At 40.1% G+C, this 19,748-nt stretch overlaps 1 protein-coding gene across 10 annotated transcripts in view; it reads left to right on the forward strand.

Annotated features, from left to right (window-relative positions):
- The window catches only part of syne1b (spectrin repeat containing, nuclear envelope 1b), a 100,981-nt gene that overhangs the window by 22,029 nt on the left and 59,204 nt on the right, over positions 1-19,748 (forward strand). For all 10 annotated transcript variants that reach the window (XM_044142328.1, XM_044142336.1, XM_044142337.1 and 7 more), the window contains 33 exons: positions 138-302; positions 430-582; positions 682-825; positions 1,563-1,730; positions 1,856-2,014; positions 2,101-2,265; positions 3,096-3,230; positions 3,508-3,666; positions 6,113-6,321; positions 6,823-6,931; positions 7,080-7,244; positions 8,265-8,432; positions 8,534-8,710; positions 9,663-9,803; positions 9,919-10,079; positions 10,173-10,323; positions 10,997-11,224; positions 11,312-11,410; positions 11,530-11,717; positions 12,566-12,689; positions 12,790-12,956; positions 13,164-13,317; positions 13,908-14,533; positions 15,429-15,608; positions 15,685-15,835; positions 15,931-16,089; positions 16,390-16,572; positions 16,708-16,809; positions 17,607-17,810; positions 17,934-18,141; positions 19,049-19,161; positions 19,246-19,451; positions 19,535-19,684. In XM_044142328.1, the coding sequence (XP_043998263.1) occupies positions 138-302; positions 430-582; positions 682-825; positions 1,563-1,730; positions 1,856-2,014; positions 2,101-2,265; positions 3,096-3,230; positions 3,508-3,666; positions 6,113-6,321; positions 6,823-6,931; positions 7,080-7,244; positions 8,265-8,432; positions 8,534-8,710; positions 9,663-9,803; positions 9,919-10,079; positions 10,173-10,323; positions 10,997-11,224; positions 11,312-11,410; positions 11,530-11,717; positions 12,566-12,689; positions 12,790-12,956; positions 13,164-13,317; positions 13,908-14,533; positions 15,429-15,608; positions 15,685-15,835; positions 15,931-16,089; positions 16,390-16,572; positions 16,708-16,809; positions 17,607-17,810; positions 17,934-18,141; positions 19,049-19,161; positions 19,246-19,451; positions 19,535-19,684 (5,771 nt within the window). The remainder of the gene's footprint in view (positions 1-137; positions 303-429; positions 583-681; positions 826-1,562; positions 1,731-1,855; positions 2,015-2,100; positions 2,266-3,095; positions 3,231-3,507; positions 3,667-6,112; positions 6,322-6,822; positions 6,932-7,079; positions 7,245-8,264; positions 8,433-8,533; positions 8,711-9,662; positions 9,804-9,918; positions 10,080-10,172; positions 10,324-10,996; positions 11,225-11,311; positions 11,411-11,529; positions 11,718-12,565; positions 12,690-12,789; positions 12,957-13,163; positions 13,318-13,907; positions 14,534-15,428; positions 15,609-15,684; positions 15,836-15,930; positions 16,090-16,389; positions 16,573-16,707; positions 16,810-17,606; positions 17,811-17,933; positions 18,142-19,048; positions 19,162-19,245; positions 19,452-19,534; positions 19,685-19,748) is intronic.

Consider the following 19,748-nt stretch of genomic DNA (forward strand, 5'->3'; position numbering starts at 1 on the left):
ATTCAGAGACTTGAGTGGCAACAACAGGGAATGGTACATTTAAATAAATTTATTCTGCTTTCAGATTTGTGTTCTCCTATTAAAATAGATTGTCTCGTGTCGTCAGGCCCTCTTTTAGTCCTTCTTTTCTGTGTCAGGATTTTTTCAGAAACCTTTCTCGCTGGATCCAGCAGCACATGGACATGAACGATGCTGGAAATTTCCTCATTGAAACGTGCGACGAAACCGTCTCTCGAGATCTAAAGCAGCAGCTTCTTCTACTGAACGGGAGATGGAGAGAGCTATTTGTCAAAGTCAAACATGTAAGCTCTGTGCACTTTAATGTGAGGATTTGCTAACAGGAATCGTTCGATGTCACCAAGCAGACACAGATTTATGAAGTCATACAGAAAGCATGACATACTTGTGCCTTCCCTCTGTCATTTTCAGTATGCAAGAGCGGATGAAGTGGATAAACTTAGGCAAGACTATCAAGACGGGATTAATACCTTAAAGATGTTCATGGATGCCACCAATGAGAAGATGACCGCTCCTATTCAAGTGTCTTTCCTCAACGTCAGAGCCTTCGCTCAAGATGTTGAGGTTTGACCATCACCTTCACTCTGAGTTTAGACCTGTGCTGTCTCTTTCTTTTCTGTATGTTGTTATTTGACTCTTTTTTTCTTTTTTAATTTGGGACAGGAAATCAAGCACAAAGTGCCAGCAATGGAAGCGGCCTCCAAGGCAGCAAGCCGCACAGCTCAGCTGTTGACCAAAGACACTCCACAGGAGGAGATTTCTCAAATGATGGCTGTGATGGCTTCGATCAAAGAGCAGCTCGGCAAGGTGAGTGTGTGTCAGCATGTGCTGTTTTGCAAAGAACTGATAAAAGATTGTTAAATTAGGATCTTGTAATCCCAGAGCCAATATAATCTGCAGGGATCTTTTAGTTATTCGGGTCCAACAACTTTCACACGTTACTGTTTTTGTGCCTTCTTCTGCTTTGTGGACATAAGTCATTGTTTTGTGCTAATAAATAGTGTGCCTTGGACCTTTTCATTAAAAACACAAACTTTGATGTATGTCATTGAAGTTTGATTTAACAAACAAACACAAAGTAGTGCATAATTGTGAAGTAAAGGGAGAAATAAATGTTTTCAGTGCCAGTTTTCTAGGACTGAAATATTTGCCTGTTCCTCTGCAGAATTACTCAAGCTCCATCAGATGGAGGTGGGATGTTGTGTTAGTTTTCTTCCACATGTCATGTTAGCCAAAACCTCTCAACAATGGCTTTCTTCCTCCTTCTCTTCCATAAAAGCCAGACATGTGGAGTGCATTGCTAATTGTCCTTTTAGGAGTTTTTCCCACCTGAACTGTTTCTCTCCAGCTCCTCCAGAGTTACCACGGGCCTCTTGCTCTTCTTTACGGCTTGTCACATAAATTCTCAATAAATTATACAGTTTTGTGGTTGTTAAATTCAAGGAGTGTGGATACTTTCATAAGGAACTATGCATCTGAAATGATGTTTCCTCTAAATAACAGGTCGTGTTTACGTTTTTTCCACATGCTTTTTCTCCGATCAGGTTAGGGAGAGATGTCTGCCTCTGCTTAGGGACTCTCAGTCTCTCTTACCTCCACTGGAAGAAATGGAGAGGAACATCACAGGCTTCTATCAAGCTCTGGAGAAGGCTAGTCGCATCACCAGCACCACCGACTCCGAGGGACCAGTAGATTTTAAGCAGAAATGCCAGGTAACCGTTACAGTTCACCGTTGATAAATGTCATGCAGAGGGATTGAAATGTTAAATAAAACTTCTTAACTGTCTGGTTTTAGCTGAGTGTTAAAGCAACAATATGTCGATATTCATTTAAATAGGAGCTGGCGACCTTCACACACAGCTGTAAGAAGTGCCTGACAGTAATAGAAAGAAACCACCAAACCATCCAAAAAGTGATGAGCACCAGTAAAACGCTCCAGCACATGGACATGAGTCTGCTGCAGAAACGAGTGGCAGACCTGCAGACCTCCTCACAGGTAACCTTCATAATCGAAGACAGTTTTATTTAATGTCTAAAGAGGTGCCTTGGCAGGGAAGTAATGACTTGTTTGATCGCCTGTAGAACATGATTAGGGAATCTACAGAGTGGCGAAAGCACGTGGAGGCAAACAGCAGCCTGATGAAGAGGTTTGACGAATCACGAGTCGAGCTGGAAAAGGTTCTGAAAATGGCACAGAGCTGTCTGACGGAAAGAGGCAACCCAGAGGAGCTGCTGAAGAAACACACTGTAAGGCTATTTTTACAGAATGAAGTGTTTTTAATCAAATTAATTGGTTCAGTATTATTATTTTTTTTTAATTTAATGTCATAATTACAATAAGTGCACCAATCAGAAATGTGTGGCTGACCTTTGATCTCTAGTTTTGAATAAATTTGAGGCACTAATACAAATTTTAATGATTCCAATTTTCTCTTTTGCAAATTTTAAAGCAAAGATAATCCAGGGAGGAACCGACATGGATGCATCATCAGTCACTACAGCACTACTAAAACATTATTCTGTGTGCTTTCCATTTTTTTTAGCATACAGGTTCAGTTTTAGTCCATATTTAAAAGAAGTTATTCCATTAAAACTGTTAAAACTGCATTTATTATATCTACCTTATGTTTAAAAACATTAGTTAGTTCTTTATTATTTTTTTTAATCAAAGTTAAGAGACACAATGGAAGCTCCAAAGAGTTGCAGACTCCTGGGTTAAACAGGCCAAAGAGAAACATATTAATTATATGCTTACATAAGATTCACTCAATGAGATGCATTCAGAAGGGAAATCTTAATTTGACCTGTCACCTTTCAGGACCAGACTGTATGCAAATCATCAAATCCTATTGTGCATTTTCAACAACTACAACATAATGAAATTAATGGGTGTAAAGTTACAAGTTCACTGCAACGTTCAGCATGTTTACAAAACAAATTATAGGAATGAACTAAAAAGGAAACGTGTGTTTTGTGACCCAGCAACCAGGTTGATGCACATACATGTTTAATAGACCTGCTGCCTCTCAGATGGGATGTGAACCCTGAAAAAAAAAAAATCTCGGCGTTGTTTGCAGGAGTTCTTCGGACAGCTCGACCAGCGGATTTTAAATTCATTCCTTAAGGCTTGTGATGAGCTGACAGATATTTTACCCGAGCAGGAGCAGCAGGCGCTGCAGGAAACAGTTCGAAAGCTGCACAAACACTGGAAGGTTGGTTTAAATTAATCCATTAAATATATACAAATTACTACATAATTTGCAATAATAAATATTGGTATTTTACAGATGCAATTTTACTTCACAAAGATATTCTAAATACTTAAATATATTCACTTTTCTGTAATAGTTCTATCATAATACGTATTCAAACATAATTGTAGAGTTTAGTTGTATTTCCCTAACACCTTAGCTGTGAGAAAGTGACTTGAAACCTTTTTCTTCTATAAATAAGAGAGCCGACTTCATGAATGTCGTCCTCTTACCTCAGGATATACAGACAGACGCCCCGTTTCACCTCCTGCACCTGAAGGTGGAGGGTGAGAGGAGCAAGCTGATGGCGTCGCTGCAGGAGTGCCAAGCAGAGCTGACCCGGGAGAACCGGCACCTGGCTAACATGGGGAGTGAGAGGCTCATCAAGGAGCACAGGGTGAACACAACACTGCTGCCTAACCAACACATGGTGCTTATTTCAGCGGGGAAAAGATTACAGTGCCCTGCAGAAGTATTCTTGCCACTTAACCTACAAACGTCAAAGTTTTCATTGAGACCTTAACGTGACAGACCAACACCTTCACTTTATTGCTTGCTTTTTTAAAATGAAAGGAGAAAGACGTTTTTTATTCAGGCCACCCTGGTTGGTACTTTACAAAGCCATCTTTTATTGCAGTTACAGCTGCAACTCTTTATGCTCAATCTCCTCCAGCTTTGCACATCCAAAGACTAAAATGGTTAAATGGTAAATGGGCTGAATTTCTGTTTTTTTTCTAGTAATAAGAACCACTCAAAGCGCTTTTCATCAGAGCCATGTTCATCCGACTGAACTTACAAACATGCAGACATTCATACACCGATCTGCAGATTGGAAGTCAGCTTGGGGTTGATGTGGCAGGAGGAAGCTAGAAACGAACCCACAACTTTCAGATGTCAAGATGGCTCCTTCTTGGGTTTTTCTTGGCATATCATGGTTTGCATTTAGCCAAAACATTTGGACTTGTTTGTAAAAAATGCTGAGAATGATGCATCCTATTTTCCTCATACTTCACAACTGGGCCACAATTGAATAACATGATACAGTTAGGGCCAGAAATATTTGGACAGTAACACAATTTTCGCGAGTTGGGCTCTGCAGGCCACCGCATTGGATTTGAAATGAAACCTCTACAACAGAATTCAAGTGCAGGTTGTAACGTTTAATTTAAAGACCACACTCCTGAACAAAAATATCTGACAGAAAATGTAGGAATTGTACACATTTCTTTACAAAAACTCCACATTTTAGGAGCTCAAAAGTAATTGGACAAATAAACATAACCCAAACAAAATATATTCTTTTCAATATTTTGTTGCGAATCCTTTGGAGGCAATCACTGCCTTAAGTCTGGAACCCATGGACATCACCAAACACTGGGTTTCCTCCTTCTTAATGCTTTGCCAGGCCTTTACAGCCGCAGCCTTCAGGTCATGCTTGTTTGTGGGTCTTTCCGTATGAAGTCTGGATTTGAGCAAGTGAAATGCATGCTCAATTGGGTTAAGATCTGGTGATTGACTTGGCCATTGCAGAATGTTCCACTTTTTTGCACTCATGAACTCCTGGGTAGCTTTGGCTGTATGCTTGGGGTCATTGTCCATCTGTACTGTGAAGCGCCGTCCGATCAACTTTGCAGCATTTGGCTGAATCTGGGCTGAAAGTATATCCCGGTACACTTCAGAATTCATCCGGCTACTCTTGTCTGCTGTTATGTCATCAATAAACACAAGTGACCCAGTGCCATTGAAAGCCATGCATGCCCATGCCATCACGTTGCCTCCACCATGTTTTACAGAGGATGTGGTGTGCCTTGGATCATGTGCCGTTCCCTTTCTTCTCCAAACTTTTTTCTTCCCATCATTCTGGTACAGGTTGATCTTTGTCTCATCTGTCCATAGAATACTTTTCCAGTACTGGGCTGGCTTCTTGAGGTGTTTTTCGGCAAATTTAACTCTGGCCTGTCTATTTTTGGAATTGATGAATGGTTTGCATCTAGATGTGAACCCTTTGTATTTACTTTCATGGAGTCTTCTCTTTACTGTTGACTTAGAGACAGATACACCTACTTCCCTGAGAGTGTTCTGGACTTCAGTTGATGTTGTGAACGGGTTCTTCTTCACCAAAGAAAGTATGCGGCGATCATCCACCACCGTTGTCTTCCGTGGACGCCCAGGCCTTTTTGAGTTCCCAAGCTCACCAGTGAATTCTTTTTTTCTCAGGATGTACCCGACTGTTGAATTTGCTACTCCAAGCATGTCTGCTATCTCTCTGATGAATTTTTTCTTTTTTTTCAGCCTCAGGATGTTCTGCTTCACCCCAATTGAGAGTTCCTTTGACCGCATGTTGTCTGGTCACAGCAACAGCTTCCAAATGCAAGACCACACACCTGGAATCAACCCTAGACCTTTTAACTACTTAATTGATTACAGGTTAACGAGGGAGACGCCTTCTAAGTTAATTGCAGCCCTTAGAGTCCATTATCCAATTACTTTTGGTCCCTTGAAAAAGAGGAGGCTATGCATTACAGAGCTATGATTCCTAAACCCTTTCTCCGATTTGGATGTGGAAACTCTCATATTGCAGCTGGGAGTGTGCACTTTCAGCCCATATTATATATATGATTGTATATCTGAACATGTTTTTGTAAACAGCTAAAATAACAAACCTTATGTCACTGTCCAAATATTTCTGGCCCTAACTGTATAAAACTGAAGTTTGTGGTTTCAATGTGACAAAATGGAAGGTGAAAATTTGACAGATATTCCTCAATCAAAAGAACTGAAGCTCTTCCTGGGTCACTGTGTTGTACTGATGTGTTCTGCTGTGAAATATGCCCTTTTTAAAGGCGTTTTTTAGGGAGAAGGGCCCTCAGGCCATCTGCGAGAAACGGCTGCAGTTGATGGAGGAGCTCTGCCAAAAGCTACCGGAGGCTGACCCAGCTCACCAGATTCTGCAAACAGCAAGACGGGACTTCGCTGAGGTTCAGGAGGAAATTGGGAATACTCATCAGAAGTTAATGCAGCACCAGGATAAATGGAAAGAATACGATGCAAGGTGCAGTATTTTCAACAAAGTATTTAGTTTGTCAGACCAGTTTAGCAAGAAAAGAAGGTTGAAGTTTTTCTCTTCCTCTTGATGAAAATCTATAAACTAGAAGTGTTTCAACTGCATGACTGACGGTGCGTTTCTTACGTACCCCAAGTGATTCATATTCTTCCACTGCTTTTTACAGACACAGCTGCATTCTGCAGTATTCTTAGTGTGACGATATCTGCACAAACAGTAAAACCGTGTTACTGAAAATAATTTATCTGTTACATCACATCCTGATACTCACTTCTAAACCTAATTGTGATATATTTAAAAACCAAAAAACAAACATATGTATATATTTCTTTGTGAGAAATGCATTTGAACTTTCAAAATATGTCAGACATAGCTTCTTCATAATAGTTTTTTTTTTTTTTTATTAGCCAAAATGCATGTATAGCTTTTATTTCCCCCCCCCCCCCTTTTCTGATTGGTTTCTTTATTTCCTTTCATGTTGCTAAACAGGTACGCTGAACTCTCATGTTGGCTCATATCCAAAGAAAGCCAGCTGAGGCTGCTGAGAAACCGAGCCAGCGACCCCAGAAAATACAATCAGGTGAAAACGACCATAGCGGTGAGTCACAGCCTTTGCCATGCTCCTTTTACGGTTTATCGTTTGCAGGATAATGCCCACTTCTCAGTGTCACTCCTGAGGAGATGAGACTATGAGGAAGACACTTTCTGCCTGCGTTAGTTTCATCAACTTTTGCTCTTGTTTGCAGGAGCTGAGAAATGATGCAGATCTGCAGGAGGGGAACCTTGCTTGGCTGAAAGCCCGTATGGCTGTATTAATTGAAATCTGTGCTGACAGTGATGCCCAAAGGCAGGGGAGCACTCTGAGCAAGCTCTCCGCTGATTTTAAAGGTCTTCTTGCCTCTCTCTTTGAGGTAAGTCACTCGTGTGTTTTTTAGAAGACCTCTGAGACGTTTAGGTCCAATTTCCTCTCCGCTGTTGAAGGCAGTGAACTCATTTCTAGAGGACTATGTGGAGAATATAATTAGAGCTGCACAATATATTGAATCACAATTGATATAGCAGTTTGCACTATACTGTGCAGGCAAAGGGATGTTTACATGTGAATAGTTGGTGGACTATTACATTCTCGGTTCCAAGCATTAAACTGACAGATTTTTTTAACATGTCTTTATATTTAATGTTTAAAATGTTTAAGTGTAATTTAAATTTTTTTTAAATAAATTATTAGCTTAGTACATCCATAGATGATTTGATGATTTTTATTTTTGTATTTTTTAAAGGGTAGAGCATAATATGAAGCAAAGGTTGAAGACCTGAAGAGCAAAATGGCAAAATTTGAACATTAATATCATGAAAGAATTGTGGTGCTTGAAATTTCAGATAAGTCCTAAGTTTTAGTTTTGCAAAAGTAGTTGAATATACCCAATTACTAGATTCATTAAAATAGTGGCCCAAAATGAAATTTGAATGTAACATGTGATCTATACTATAAAATAAAAAATTGACGCTACATATAATTCTGTTAGAGGTCAATCGTAATACATCAGTGTCATAATAACAAACGGAGAATTTAAGATTACTACTTTAAATAACTTGTGTAAACTCAAGTAAAGAGGTCTTGGCATGAATGGCTGAAGTTTTTTGTGGTATGAGTGAAAAAAGTCCTGAACTAACCTGAGCTGAAAGGAAGAAAAGCAGCACACACTGACATATCAAAGAATACAAACACACTGAGTGCAGAGGAATCGGGGGGGATTGTGGTGATAGAAAACAATGAGTGAGGAAAAATGGATGAGAATCACAACTAGTACCATAAATGCAATACTTAGCAGTAATATCTGACTCTTATGTTTTCCATCAATGTCTTCTCGACTAATTTTGTAAACAGTGGGTAAGGCACCATTTTTATTTTCCTCTTATTTCTTTGCAAGGCTGAGAAGATGGTGCTTGCAGTGGGGGATTGTGTGCAGTTCAGAGAGGAAGTACAGACGACCTTGGATGACCTGGTTCAAGGGCAGAAAGAAGCGCAGGCCGAGGCGACCAAAATACTGGATTGTTCTACTTCCAGAGAAGCCCAACAACTTCTGCTTGTTCACCAGGTGTTGCATGGCAGATTTGATCTTTTTCTTTTTTATTCACTTATTGTGTTCCTGTTTAATGAAATCCACTCAATATTGTGAATGTACTCGGCTACCCGCAGCAACAGTTAAAGCGCCTAAAGCTGAAAAGGAAGGATGTCCAGCAGCTGATCACCAGAGGCCAGCAGCTCCAGTCTGAAGAGGGGCTGGGAGAGACTCTGCAGCAGGACCTGCAGAGCTTAGAAAACACCGTGAGCAAAATGGAGCAGAGTATGGACTCACAGGAGCAAAACCTTGAGGTGAGCACTGTTGTTATAAATCACTTTTGAAAATCAGAAATGTGTCATTTTTCTGTTTTGTCAAAGTTACAGTCCCACCACATTCTTTCAACTTTAGTTAATAAATAACAAATTTCTTTATCCCCTCTTTTACCCACTTCTTTTAGGGATAATATGTGCTTTGGCAGCTTCAAGCTGCAAAAACACAGTTTGTTTTCATTTCTTTAGCTTAATCTGTAAAAAAAAAAAAGATAAATAAAATAAAATGCAGCCTCACACAAAGACAGAATTTTATCTCCAACAACTTTATTCCACACTGCAGGTAGATTTAGGTCTGAAGTTACTCCCTCTGATTTTACCAACCTTCTCCTTTTGACTGGATGTAATATAAGCATTTTGGAGCGGCGCAGCCAGGGTTCAGAGTTGAATCTGAATACTTGGAGAGAGATGAAGATTACGATGACTACAGGGAGGCTTTCCAACCTAAAGGACTTGGAGCTCATCCCTGAAAATAAATTGTCCAATTACCAGTTGAAAAAGAAAAGGTTTTTCATTGATAATTTAGAAAGCTATAGATAGCATTCAGTGATCTATCTCGATGAAACACAAACAAAACAAATCAATTGTTTGTCTTTTTTAACTGACACTTCTTTCAGATTTAGTTTTGACTGATTTCTGTCTCCCTTTTTCGATTCCTGAAATTAGAAAAAAAAAACAACCAAGTCAAGATATATTTAACAAGATTCTACGAGCTTTTAGATGCTGAAGCCAAAGTGTAACACCAGATTACGACCAGGAAGCCGAGGATTAAGAGTCACAACTCTCAGATAACACAAATAGCACACACCTATTACTTGGATTTTAGAGCCATTAACTGATGGCAAATGGGAACTACTTTTCACTGATCATTTAAAAATTAATATTTTTAGTTTTGTCATTCACAATGGTTTTTTTTTAATTTGGTGTTTTTCAGGTTACTCTGGCTGCTTGGCAGGAGTTTGACAGTCAGCAGGAAGCAGTGAATGAGTTTGTCAACAAAGCCCGCTCCACAATCGACAGAGATCTTAACTTCAGCAGCCCAGAAAGCCTTGCCGTTGAGCTGGACCAAGCAAACGTGAGTACATTTAGAAGAACGCTAAAACAGTCTGCTGAGACCTTTTCCTTACAGTACCAGGGAAATTTTGGAGGATTCTCTGGAAGCGATGCAAATTGTGCCGTGTTGTGAACAGGTGATGCTGAAGCAGTGTGAAGCGGAGGTCTTACACATGAACACCTTGTTGAAGAGAGCAGCAGAAATACAACTTGGTCCAAAAAACAAATCTCTGCTTCTGCAACAAGCTCGTTCACTCAGTGAGCAGGTGGACAAAGTAGACACCGGCCTGAAGAAAGAGTACGTTTATAGACTTCTTCTATTAATAAAGCGTTATAATAATGTTTTAACTGGGACAATCTCATTACACATGCTCTCTCTTTTTTCTCCTAGGGTCAAGAACCTGGAAGAGATGAAAAGTCAGTGGGATCGATTTGGAACTGGATTTGAATCGTTTTCTTCGTGGATATCTGAAAAGGAGAGACAGCTAGATGTAATAAAATCATCTAATTTGTCTCTTGAGGAGCAGATCAAAGCACTTAAGGTAAAATATGGTTAAACATTAAGCTACAGTTCTTTTGAGCCACAGAAACGGCACTCTATGTCAGAAATCAATGAGGCTTAAAGCCCACATTAGTCATGTACTGGTAGACTGTCTGTGCTGCACATCATTATTCGTCTTAAACCCAGAGGAGGGGAGGAACCCGCTGCGGTTTCTGGGATTTTCGCCAAAAAGTCGTCACAGCTGTTGAACATGTGCACATGTTGCCTTGTTACAACCACAAACTGCAGTGACTTTTTAGCAAATCTTATGTAATAAACCAACACAGAGTGGTGCATAAGTATGACGTGGAAGGAAAAGTATAAAGTCCTAATCCAAAATTTTATCACTACTCTCAAATCTGGCTAGTAGGTCAGAAATCATTTTCAGGATTTGACACAGCAAATACAAAACGTTCCCTAGTCAGTTGAGACTTAAAAAGAAATTCTCGTCCTCCATTTAAAACTGGGCTTGCTTTTCTTGTAAATTAAGATTGAGTAATCTTAATTCATGTAAAGATGGATGGAAACTGCCATAAGTTACAGCTAGAATGGTATAAATATTTAGCAAGACAAAAACATTGCTAGGTTTAAGCTAGCAAGAAATTAAGTAGCATTTGTTCATACAGGACTGTGCTTAAGCTAATCTTTGACTTTGCTACGTTTTTGCCTCTCAGGGTGTTGGAGCAGAACTTCAAGACCGAGCCGAGTTCCTTTCGCAGCTGGAGACAGACTCCCAGGCGCTGGCCCAGTTTGTGTCTTCGGGCGAGGCGGCTCGCGTTAAAGCCCGTCTGACCCAAATCGGCAGGTACTGGGAGGAGCTGAAGGAGAGCGTTCAGACACTTGATGGGCAGCTGGAGGAAAGCTCCTCTCACCAGCAAAAGTTCAGACTGAACCTGAACGAGGTTGGTACATTTATCCATATTCTTACAGGATAACGTTTGCATTTGGCATTAGCGTACATATTCGTTTCGATCTTGCTTCTCTTAAAGGTACAAGCGTCTCTTTGTGAACTTCATGCAAAACTGGAGAGTCCTGTTAAATCCTGCACTTCATCATCTGAGACTTACAAAGCCCTTCTGAGCCACATGGTATGAAGATCTGCTTTCTTCTTTGTTAATAAACACAGGTTTATTTTTTTAAAATAATGGACTGCTAGTTGTTCTTTCATGTGTCACGGGAACTGCAAATGTCTTGTGTTGTTACCTAGGATGTCTGTCAGTGCCTGGAGCAGCTGAAGGGCAACTTACTGTCGCTGTCAGCTAGTGCCAGACGAGTCAGTGACAAGGAGTGTGCGGTGCGGGCTGTGGCGGAGCTGAACACCAGCTATGAACAGGCCCTGGAGGAAGCAAAGGACAAGCAGAGCACTTTGGAAAACCTACTGTCTACGTGGCAAAAGTACGAGTTTGTAAATATAAACTTAACCTATATAGTCATTATATTAATACATATGAAGATGCAGAAATATATTAGGAAATGATTGAATCTGGGCGTGCTGCGGTGGCCTAGGGGATAGCGCGACCCACGTTTGGAGGCCTTGAGTCCGGGTTTGCGGATTCGATTCCCGGACCCGACGACATTTGCCGCATGTCTTTCCCCCAATCTCTCTCCCACTTTCCTGTCAGCCTACTGTTGTTTAAGGGACACTAGAGCCCACAAAAGACCCCATGGAGGGGAGGAAAAAAAAAAAGAAGAAATGATTGAATCTATACCACTTTGGGTTTTTTTTTTTACAGTTTTTATATTTTATCATAGTTTCATTAAAAAAATTTAATTTGAAGGTTTTTAAAACAGATCAACTGTTTTTGAATATATTTTGTTTCCCTTTTTGCAAGTTTTCAACTAACATTAAACACTTAATGTCTTGCAAATGTATCCACATGTTTGCAACAAACTGCAAACTTCAGCATGTTTTATTGGAATCTTGTCTACTAGAGAAGCGTTATTAAAAATCTCAATAGTGTGATGTGCATTAGTGTTAAGCCCTCATTCAGAAGACACTCAAATTCCTACATAAAAGCTGAGTCAGAAAGTTATAAAGCAAATAAAAAGGAAAATGAAACATAGACGATCTGCCAGACAGACATTGTTGTTTTCTCTGCTTTGGCAGATTGTAGACGTACTGTAATCCTTCACTGTCTAGAGTTATCCCTTCTTAAGGCTTAATCTGAAAACAACACAATAACAGTGTAAACTGAGATTTTAATCTCGCAGTTTAAGACAGAAGTGTTCCTGTTCCTAATCAGGTTTGAGAAGCAGCTGTCAAACTTTGTGTCCTGCCTGGAGAGAAGTGAATCTGCATCCAAACCAGAAAGTCACTGTCTGTCTGCTGACAAAGCCAAACTACGCACCGAGATGCAAGACTTGCAGGTACAATAAACCATTAATGTACATCTAAACAACATGACTATGATTTAAACCTAAAATGAGGACAATGTTGTTACGTAGACACGTTGACTTTTTCTTTCAGGCTCTGCAGGTTGAGGTAGAGTCCCTTAAAAAGACCCATGAAGACTTGGCCTCTCTGGGAACGTCGTTATATCCCACGGCACCTGAAGATAATGTTACGAAGCTAAAAGATGAGCTAGGGACGCTGCAGCAAAGACTGCTTGACCAACAGGAAGTCATCCCTCAGAGGTAAAAAACTTCACTGGTAGAACAAACATCCGGTAATGGATCGAGGTTTCTGTTGAAGATAGATTTATGGTTATTGATTTGCGCCGATGTGTTGGGAGACCTAACTGCAGCTAAAAGAGGAAAATATATTAGAGTATGCTAAAGGGAATGCTAAAACTGCTAAACACCAACACATTGAAATATTAAGCAAGCGTCTCTCTGTCCCAGAATCACAGAGCTTCAGAGCCACGTGTCGCTGGTGGAGCAGTTTGACCAGGCTCTTCTTAACTTCTCTGAGTGGAGTGAGACCGTACTCTCAAATCTACACACAGCTTCTCAGATCAACATCGGCAATCTGCAGGGATCTGCCACACAAGTAAAGGTGAGTTCCAGACCGTTTTTTAAAACGGAGATGTGTCTGATTTTTGACTTATGATTTTAAAACTCTGACACGCCGATTTCGATTTATTTACAAGGACTATAATCTTGAAAAGTTTGACAACGCCACCAAAACCATTTTATCTGCCGTTCCTGCCATCAGCTATCATTTGTCTATGTTCAGAGCAGAGAGAAGAAGCTGTGACAAAGGTTTTGCTAATACTTTTAAATAAATACAAGATGATTGCAGAGATAACATTCTAAACCAGCTTTAGGACTTTATATTATTAATTACCTGGTTAGTGCAGTTAGCATTATTGACTCTGGGAAAACCAGAGAAAGCAAAGTAACTTTGCTGTACGTCCACTAACCCTTCCTACTGTATAACTTTAAGTCTTCTTAACTTGGTAACACAATCAACATGAGTTAGTGCTGTCATTAGTGAAACCTGCAGCATTCAATGCTTAGAAAAACAGTCAGTTTCCACTTGACTGGTTCAGTCTAATTAAGTTAAAAAGCCCTCAGACTCAACTGGAAGATGATGTTTTGATTCAGAGCAGAGTTTATTTAACCTGGTTCTCTTTGCTTTAACAGGAGACAAAATTGGTCCTGCAAAAGAACTCCAGTGTGAAGCAAAGCTTGGAGGAGCAGACTGAGAAACTCTGCAAGGTCTGTGAGCCTGCTGACGCGCAGCTGCTCCGTAACAGAGTCGAAAGCTGCCTCCAGTCCTACCATGAGGCTCTGCATTTGGCCGAGCTGCAGCTGGAGTGCCTGGAAAAGCTGGAGGCCTTCTTGCAGACCCACGGCGAGGTGGCGGGAGTGCTGCGTGGCCTCAGACAGACGGTGGAGAGCGCCGGGAGCTGGGACCGTGGAAGGGTAGAGGAGCTGCAGCAGGAGCTCGCCGCTATTATTCCTGACATAAGTGAGCTGGAGTCCTCTGCTGTCGATCTGGACAGCAGCCTCTGTAAAGGTCATCTCCACATCGGAGTCGAAGAGGGTTCTCGTAAGTCATGCCGCGTGCTGGCTGATTCGCTCGGCGCTGAGTTGGACACGGTGAGGAACTTGCTCGGTACAAAGCAAAGCGAAGCCGAGGCGCTGGGTGTGCTGTGGACTTCGTTCCGGCAGCGAAAAGAGCAGCTGCTCAAGGCTGTGGAAGACATTGAGGAAAAAGCTGACCACCAGACCTTCAAAGAGCCCAGCTTGCATGGTCTGCAGCAACGGTATGGTGCAAAGAAAGTCCCATTAGATTCTGCCAGTGTCTCGTAAAAGTACTCATCCACAGAAAAGTAGTGAATTATTGTGAAGGAGAAGAAAACTGACTCAGTTTTTAATTTTAAATTAAACCCCACAACCCTAAAAGTGTAACATGAACTCTTTCTGGTTACACTGTTTTATTTAGTGTGTCAAATTTAAAGGGGCTGAATTTTACTTTTATTACTAAGAAGATTTTTGGTAACACTTCATTAGAAGGGGTGCGGATAAGACTGATTTGAGACAGCCATAAACATGACATGACACCCGTTATGAACATGAAGAAGTCCTCATGAACGTCTCTTAATAATGACACTTTGAATAATGACATTTTTAGTGCAAAGTTTACACTTTTAATTGACTTTTAATGCAAATTTTAATGGACCTTTACCTTAAAAGTGTAATTATTGGTGGTAACACAAAGTTTAAACTTTTAATGAACTTCTAATGCATCGTTTAGAGCAACTTTGAATTAAAAGTGTCATTATTTACTGAATAATAATTCAGTAAACAGTCGTAATCATTCATGAAGAGTCATTCATATTCATGACAGGTGTTACCTCATGTTTATAACAGTTATAACCCCATCAAATAGTGTCACCAGATTTTTATATATACTTTCCATCCTCTTCACACTTGTACACTAAATTATATTGGTTTATCACATAAAATCCCAATAAAATAAATTGAAGTTTGTGGTTGTGACAAACTTCATGGCAAAATGTATAAAAGTCCAAGAGATATAAATAGTTTTTATGAACCACTGCAAATGCCTTGCATATAACTGCTGCTGTTATAAGCTGGTGTAGCGTTAGAGCGTGAAAACAGACGCGGTAACGACATGTCGTCCCTCTTGTCTGTCAGACTTCGCTTCTTTAACCAGCTAGAGGATGAGCTTCAGTCACACCAGCATGAGGAGCAGTGGCTGAGGGATAAGGGCAGCCAGCTGGCCCAGAGAGACGCAGAGCTGGCCGGGGAGGTTTTGAGGGAAATTAGTCTGCTGGAGACGACATGGGAGGAGACGAGGAGGCTCATAACCGAGAGGTAACGCAGAGGAAACGTTTGGATGATTTTAACCACGTTTTGCAGATGGTGATCTGAAGCCTGTCATCTTTTTCAGACAAGAGCAGTGTAATGTTCTTGCTGAGCTAACAAGAGATTATCAAACCCTGAAAACCAGCATCAGGAGCATTATTGAGAGTGCAGAACCTCTGGTGGACATAAGCTCTGTTCTGAAGGATTATGAGGAAACCAAGAGATCACTAACCAAGGTTTGACTAAAGAACTGTTTTTAGTAGCTCGTGATGAAACATTTCTTGTATTGTTTCTCTGTTAAACCATTTTGCTTTGTATGCTTTATCCATAGCATGAATCACTGAAGGCAGAGATGGGTGGTAAGCAACCAGAGCTGGACCAGTTTTCAGTCAAAGGAAAACATCTTGTGACTGAACTGAAGAAGATCCCGGAGTGTGACAGTGATATGATAAAGAAAGATATGGAGAAAACTGTTGATCACTGGCTGGATGTAAGTATATCTTTAAGATATCTTATTATCGATACCACATGTGAAAATGTTAGGTATTAGTAAATTGGGTTTGGAGGCAAGTCATTAAGGAAATAGCATCACTTTCATCTTTTAGTTGTTTTTGTGGATATGTTTTTTTTCTAAGGTAAATCAGAGGAAACTTTCTGTGTTGTTCATACAGAGTATTTAAACTACTGTCATTATATATCATTGTGTCTTGATATAAACCAAATATTTTCAATCTAAGAAACAGGCAGCCATCTTGAGTGCTTCATTTAACCCCTTTTAATTCTTCCCCAGATGTCTGAGAAAATAGAGGACAACATCGATCGCCTCCATCACAGCGTGGACCTGTGGGGCGACGTGCGCAGCCTGAACGAGGACATCGAGAGTTGGACAAGCAGCTGTGGGATTGAACTCAGTGAGATCCTGAACAATTTCAGCAACAGTCAGAAAGTGTCAGCAAGACTCTCTGGGCTGCAGGTAAGTTTTTAAGAGTTCTTAGAAGATATAAGGAATTACTTGTTTAGCTCTGTTAAATAAGGATCAGTTATTTATGCATACGATTACTCAAATACACCTTGAAGAGACTGTATAGTTTGTTTTTTTTATCAACAGGGAGAAATTGGAGAGAAGGAGCAGAAACTTGAACTTCTCCAAAACAAAGTGTCTGAGCTGACCAAGTGCTATCACAGTGAAGACACTCCAGCTAAATTGCAGGTATTTAATGACAATAAAAACTTCTGGTTTTTTCTCCTTGATTGTTGTACAAATAGGACTTCATTTGTTTTCACTGATCAACAAATACTTATTGCGTTCTCATCTAAAAAATACATAAGAAAACATGCACTGATCAGTTTTATGACCAAATCCCATTTTTGTAAATCTTTAACACATCAGAACAATTTTAATAAATGTTCTGTAATAACTATAACTAACAGAAAAATATTTCTTCCTAGCTTTTCTGCAGTGAACAGAAAGTCATGAATTATTTCTATTAGGAAACAATGTCACATTTTGTGTGTGGGTGTGATTATATTATTATTTTGAAACAACAGCAATTATGTAGTTGATATTTTGCATCAAATTACTAATTAGCATAATTCATCCATTTCACATTACTAAGCATAAACATCACTGTATGATACTTCTAAAAAGCTGAACATTTCCAAATCCAGCCTGATTCGTGACCGAAGATAAAAGTCTGAAAGAATTAAACAGAGCAACTTTGCTGTGACACTATCATTGTTCTCTGAATAAATTTTTTTTCCTGACTAATTTTCATACCTATAAAAGCGCAATATGAAATAGCCAAACCTACAAAAATGGTGAAGCATCAAAATGACAAGCACCGCTCAAGGTCAGCCTGAATAGGAAGCCAACTTTTGTATTTCCTTCCACTGTTCCTAAACCCCTCATCAAACCTGAAAATAGCCAGTCCTACCACTCGAATCGTCTGACTTCTTTGTAATAAATACAATTAAAGACCCACACCTGTTTACAACACAAACACACAGGTGTTGGAGACTGACCTACAGAAGAAGATCAGCACCGTTCAGATGCTACATAAGCAGGTCAGAGGAAACCTCACTGACTTCACTTCGCAGCGTAAACAGCTAGAAGACTACATCTCACAGATGTCTGCATGGCTAAAAAGCATGGAGGACTCTTTGGTTTCCTCTCCAAGCGGATCAGATCCTGAGGACATCTGCAGAGTAAAGGTGCAACCTAAATAAGCGTCAAAGATTAAGAAAACTGTAAACTGAGAACCGTCTGCTGGACAGACCGAGATACTGATGTTTTAAGCCAAAATCCTAAACTGCATTTCTGAACATCTCTGGCAGGACCTTCAGAAAGAGCTTCAAAATCAGCAGGGGAGCATCGATTCGACCAGAGAGAGCCTCAACAACCTGTGCAGAAAATATCCGTCTGAGGAGCTGGCCGGCTTGGGATCGTCTCTCACCGACCTCATCAAGACGTACGAGTCTGTGAACCAGCTTTCTGCCAGGACACTGAACTCACTGCAAAACTGTCTTCAGCAACAGTTCAATGGTGAGGCGTACGACTTAATAATTTATGTAGCTTTTCTTAATCTAAAATGCTTCCTTTTAAAGGGGGGGAAAAATCCCTTTGCTTAAACGCTTCACTGTCAGAACAATATAGCCAAAAATTTACATAAAATCATATTTTTATCAGTTATGTTACATACTTGAAATATAGATGTCCAATTTCTATGATTGCATCAAAATTATATATTTATATGTATATAAATAAATAAATATTTCACTAACGTTCATATTTACTTATTTGCGTTATATTCCTGCCCAATGCAGTGAAAACTAAACAAATGTAAAATTACTAAGTTTGCGTTCCCTTTGTTGATATATCAGTTGAAGGAGGCACCAATAAACAGTTTTTTTTTACTGCATTATCTGCTTTAGACACAGAATATTTAATGAGTTTATTAACCAGCATCCATGTGCCTTATGGCCAGTGCTTCCAGTCTAAGAAGTCACAGACAGTTCAAACTCCGACCACTAGATGGTGGCAAAACATTTCTAATGGAATTCTTAGTGTAAGGGACAAAGCTGTGTCAGGTTCACTGGGAAGGATAATGTGGATGTGTTCTGGAGAATTTTCTTCTTTTTTTTTTGTTGCCTTATTACAAAATGAAGCTTAAATTTAGTTCGACGGAAAAAAAATATTCAAAGAGTTTTGGTTTGTGATTTAATTTCAAATATTGAGAAATGTAAACAATATATTCTTCTATCTTAGATGGAAGGTGGACTGCTGGAACTGCTGTTTTCTTTCCAAACAGATGTAGATTAATCTAGATCAGGATAAGCTACATGCTAACTAATATAGTCACAGAATGTTTGTATGCTGAAAGAGAAGCCATGAGGTGTATTTTTGGTGCTGGTGTAGTGTACATGGTAAATATTTGTATTTACATCTGCAGAACTTGTCCAGGAGTTTCATCACTGGCTTTCAGAGCAAAGGGAGATTGTGAAAGAATGCTCTGATCGATCAGGAGACACTCAAATAGTGGAACGTAAGCTGCAAAAACTTAAGGTAATGGAGTGTATCTTTACTCCTCTAATGTAAAATTAAACACACTTTGGAAAAAATAAACAAACATTGTGGTTTGTGTCTTAGGGCGCGATGGATCGTGTGGAGGAAGGCGAGATAAGACTCAAGCAAGTCTGTGAGGAAGGAGAGAAACTTCTTCTTCATCTTCCCAAAGCCAGCGCTGGGCAGGTCCAGCAGCACCTGTCATCCATCCAGCATGACTGGGACAGCTTTGTGGAGCAGTGCAAGCAGAACCAGCAGATCCTTGAGGACAGCGCGTCCCTCATGAAAGGGTAACAGACTGACGTAAGCTAGTTGTATAGCACTACTTGTGAATGCGCCGTTTTTAAGCAAGACCTTGTCAAAACCCTGCTAGGTTTGAGGGTCGCCTCAAGAAACTCAGGTGGTGGTTGGAGCACATGGAAAGCCGAATGACTACTGATCTACTGGAGGCCAAACAGCGTGGCTCTGAAAGGGCTTTGATTGAGCAGGTGGAGGAATACCAACAGGAAGTGCTCAAAGAAAGGTGCTAAAGAAATTAATATTTTTACCTTCCAATAAATGCATTCTTCGTGGTTCCTAATGACTCT

The sequence above is a fragment of the Gambusia affinis genome, linkage group LG16, assembly GCF_019740435.1.
Source record: "Gambusia affinis linkage group LG16, SWU_Gaff_1.0, whole genome shotgun sequence".
Taxonomy (NCBI): Eukaryota; Metazoa; Chordata; class Actinopteri; order Cyprinodontiformes; family Poeciliidae; genus Gambusia; species Gambusia affinis.